We start from the raw sequence: 5000 nt of genomic DNA, 5'->3' as shown, positions 1-5000 counted from the left end.
GCTGTAAAAAATATTTTTTCCAGCACTACGTTGTAGCATTACAAGCTGAAAAAATAATATAGAATACATATAAATTGTAACAAACATACATGCATACACACATACATACATACATGCATACATACATACATACATACATACATACATACATACATACATACATACATACATACATACATACATACATACATACATACATACATACATACATACATACATACATACATACATACATATGTCTTGAAAATTTATGTAAAAGTAAACTTAAGTAAAAAACTAACAAAAAAATTAAGGAAATTAATAAAATTTAATTGTTTTTAAAAATTTACAGAAATACAACTTTATTGACTAGAAGACTTTGTTCCTATCAATAAAAAAAAATTTTTTTTAATTTATTTTTTAATAATTTTTTAATTTTATTATGAGTATATATATATATATATATATATATATATATATATATATATATATATATATATTTATATATATATATATATATATATATATATATATTTATATATATATATATATATATATATATATATATATATATATATATATATATATATATATATATATATATATATATATATTGACCAATTAAATTTAATCATTCGCTACAAGAGACAATAAAATTTAATTTTCCACTTTATTAAGTTTTTTTTATTTTTTTTTTAGTGTTTTTTTAATTTATAAACTCAAACTTTTTTTCAGTTAATTATCGATTATGTTTTTAATTATCTAAAATACGAATACTATTTGAAACTTTAAAAAAACTATAATTATATTTTTAAATTGAAGTTTTCTTCCAATCATTATGAAAAATAAAGAAATTACTCAAAAATTGTTTCATGCTTCGGAAAACAACTTAATCAAATCAGTTACCGACCCTGATGCTTATAAAGTTACAAGAATCTCTGACATAGACTTCAAATTATTTTCTAAGCAATTCAATATAAAATCGATTAGAATAGAAACAAGGATAGATTTGAGTTGCATTACAAAATCTGGTTAGAAAAAGGACTACAATCAGACGATGCATGTTCTGAAACAGATAAACTAAACAAAGGCCAAAACTCAGGCTTGGCTTTTCCTACTTCTTCTCACAATTTAGGTATGATATTTCATAAAAATTAATGGACTCGCGATGATTTTTAATATTTACTTACTGATGATTTTTCTATTTACTGTTTTAGCATAGTTTACAAAAATATTATGATTGTGTTTATGATAAAGTGTTTATACTAAATACAATCATCTGATACTTTTATTTAAATTAGTTGTCTATACTATAGTGATTTTAAATTCATCTTATTCATTAAAATAAATCTCCAAAATGCTACGGGTGATAAATTTTCTTGGTGGATCATTCATAGCATTTTTAAATTTACGTTTTTATAGTTAAGGTTGTAAAGCAAGTATTAAAATAAGAGGAAGATGGTGCAGTTAATTCAACTACAATGTTTACTGGAGAGTAAGCATTAGCTTTGATTTTAGATTGCCGATTACAAAACAATTCATATTGGAGCAGTTTCTAAAGGAAACAAATTGTATCCAACTAGTAAGGGAAGAAGTAAGGGAAGAAAAACTGATTATTCAGCCTCACTTGATTTACAGAACCTTATTGACCATACTACATACAGGTTATTAAAAATACTCAATGAATCTGTAAAGCTCCTGAAAAATCCATTCTTTTCTTTATACAAAAAGTAGGATTTGATGATTTAACCAGCCAATCATTATACAAGCAAAGTACAGAAGATAAGATAAGTATCAGCTATGTTGGGGAACAATCTTTATTTCTATCCTGCATTGTTCCAAAAAATCTTTATTTTGAAGAATCTGGCGAATCACTATGGACTAATAAAAAACCATCCTCTACACTTAAATGCCGTTCAGTACTATGTATGTAAAAGTACAGTATGTAAAAGAAAGTGCTGAGGTTATTACACAAGAATATATTTCCTTCAAGAACAGTTATTTGAAACCAAGAGTCTTAAATTCCTTTATTATCAAACATAAGCTAGAATGCACAATGATTGATGAAAAAGTGGCTACTACAGTTTTGCCTTTAAGTTCTTTTCAAGTACGTAGTAGTTGTGGACTGACCCCTTCAAATATGAACAATCTGAATGTTGCTTTTTCAAAAATCTCTAATACAGTTTCCACTGAACTTGGATTGAGCACATTAAATGCATGAATTAGGTGCTTTGAATGCTGCCTTCATATAAGTTACAGAATTGAATTAGAAAAGTGGTAAGCTGGAGAATTTGTTATAAAAAAAAGATTATTGTTTAACAAAAGATGAATGATCACTTAAGATTAATTGTAGATGTACCAAAAAGCAGCAGTTCAGGTACAACAAATGATGGAAACACGACATGAAAACAATTCCGAAACTATATAGTGTCTGCTGAACTCTGTTTTAATTTTAAGTTTTGTATATTTTTAAGTTTTTACTCTGATTTCTGATAAAATATCTATTAAATAAATGTTTCTATGTTTATAAAGAGGTCAAACTTGTAACAAACATTTTAATTAATTAATGCTTCGAATCTGGGAAAAACTATTTCTAAAAACAACCAAATTACGTCTAAAATCCCTAATGCCCTATACACCCTTTTCTATTACGGTGTTAAGGGTGCCTGCATCTGCAAAAAGAAACTATTAATTTTAAAAAAATTCTTAATGATGACTAGAGTCATTGATAAAAATTTCAATTTGACAACTTTAAAAATAAAGGAGTAATGATTTTTTGTCCATTTTATGTTGATCTTGGCCTACTGTGCTATGTAAAGAAAAAAAAATTTTTTTAAGAAACATGAGTCTATAAAGTATTATTTGATTTGAAAAACGAGAAGAAAAAAAGAGCTAAAAAAAAGGTGGAATCTTTATTTAACTGTAGTAGCATCCTTAAATTGTAGTACTGCTACTTAATAAGTGACTTAACAAATCATTCATAAAATGTGTTGCAAAAAAACATTAAAAAATAAAGCTTAAAGTTATTTATATAGTTATTTGAAGCTATTTAACATAAAAGTATAAAAGTATAAAACAATAATAACAACAAGGTGGAACTTTGCTTTACAGAGAGCAGGAAAAAAAAAGAAGCTTAAACTTTGGCTTCACTCTGTGAAAGAAGAACTTATTATTTTTATAAATAACAAAAGCAATTATATTAAAATGACAAGAAAAAAATTAAAATATATATATATATATATATATATATATATATATATATATATATATATATATATATATATATATATAATATATATATATATATATTTTTTTATTTTTTTTGTCAAAACAACTAATTTATGTTTTAATCTAATTTTTCATTTTGAAACAAACTTATCAACTAATTGGTACTTTAAAGTGATGCTGTTTAGCTCTTTAAATAAATGCAAAAACATCAAAACAATAAACTTAAAACTTAAACAATAAAACAATAAAACCAAAACAAAGAAGAGACAAGTTGTGTTACTAATAAGAGTACAATGGATTCTAACCCAAATTGTAAAATAATAATTAAAACTACCTTCAATGATGGCTCATTATCAGAACAAAGTAGCACTTTGGTTTGGTTATTTACACTTAATTGTTTGACAAACTGAACTTGAACATCTTCATATAAATAAAGAAACTGAACATTTTTTTTATCCAACTCTTTTGACTTTTGCAGTTCACGAAAAGCTAACAAAGGTTCACTGAAATTTGATGTTTTCTCAAACATCAACACAACACACAACCTAAAAAACCAAAAAAAAGAAATGTTTACAAATAACTATGTACAAAAAAGTGAGTTTTTTTTATGATTGATTAAATTCTTAAGATATGTTATTATATATATATATATACTCTTATTTATAAATAAACACAATATATTTTTACTTAAAAACAAAGATAATATGTCTTATTATATATAATGATGCGACAAACAAATCACTATTTTTAAACTCCCCTCTCCCCCCTCCTCATGCATAGTGGAAACACTTGCATAATTGTCTAAATAATGCAAGTGGAAACACTTGCATTGTTTAGACAAGTTTAGATTCTAGATATTAACACCCTTCTAGATATTAACACTCTGAACATTGAAATAAGGATTTATGAGCTCCTTCTAGATACTACCACTGTAAAGATTAAATTCCAGGATTTATGAGCTCCTTCTAGATATTACCACTATGAATATTGTAATCCGAGATTTATGAGCTCCTTCTACCCATATCCGTAATTAAAATCAGGGTTTTCTAAGGAATCTTACCTGCCCATATCAAATAAATATATCAGTTTTTGTAAAATCCTTAACACAAAAGAGTTGATAATTAACATGTGTAAAAAAAGAACAATTGTGGAAAAAAAGAAAGGCTCCTTTTTCTTTAACCCTTTTTTTTTCTTTTTCTTTAGTTTATAACCTTACAATATGAAGACAAAATAAAAAAATAACTATTTTCATATCAATGTTCTTAGATAAAAAAAAAAAAAAAGCCAATTTTCTCTACAATATTGAACAAAATATGGTGGACAAGCTCAAATTTAGAATAAAAGTTGATCAAAAACTAAAAAAAATATTAAAACAATAAAACATAATAATTTCTAAATTTAAAAATTTAAATTTAAAACAAATTTAAAAACATTTGAATCCTACTGAAAATAACAAAAAAAAAATTTTTTTTGTTATTTTCAGCAACAAACTACATTATTCTTTAAATAAATCAAGGTCAAAACAAGTACAAAACAAGACTAAAAACGATTTTCGATGTCACCAAAGGTAGTTTTTGACGGATCAGAATTATGCGAACTAGTTGGCCTCTATATCTTATACACTATTGCCAAAGAATATGGACTTAATACTACCGGTCTATATAGAGATAATGGTCTTTGCTGCTTCTATAATATCAGTGGTCCTCAATCGGAAAAAATAAAGAAAAATCTAATAAAAAGTTTTAAAGACAACTTTAATCTTAACATCACTATCAGACCAAACTTAAAAACCG

The 5000-nt window shown here is 24.9% G+C and overlaps 1 protein-coding gene across 1 annotated transcript in view; it reads right to left on the bottom strand.

The window, feature by feature from the left end:
- The window catches only part of LOC100199979 (dnaJ homolog subfamily C member 16), a 27503-nt gene that overhangs the window by 9509 nt on the left and 12994 nt on the right, over positions 1 to 5000 (bottom strand). Inside the window, exons 7-8 of the mRNA XM_065793945.1 lie at positions 3542 to 3752; positions 1 to 45 (exon numbers count right to left, since the gene is read on the bottom strand). The exon at positions 1 to 45 is cut by the window's left edge and continues 135 nt beyond it. Of these exons, the coding sequence (XP_065650017.1) occupies positions 1 to 45; positions 3542 to 3752 (256 nt within the window). The remainder of the gene's footprint in view (positions 46 to 3541; positions 3753 to 5000) is intronic.

The sequence above is a fragment of the Hydra vulgaris genome, chromosome 03, assembly GCF_038396675.1.
Source record: "Hydra vulgaris chromosome 03, alternate assembly HydraT2T_AEP".
Taxonomy (NCBI): Eukaryota; Metazoa; Cnidaria; class Hydrozoa; order Anthoathecata; family Hydridae; genus Hydra; species Hydra vulgaris.
The sequence above is the reverse complement of the archived record's forward strand: the minus strand, read 5'-3'. Positions and strand labels throughout refer to the sequence as shown.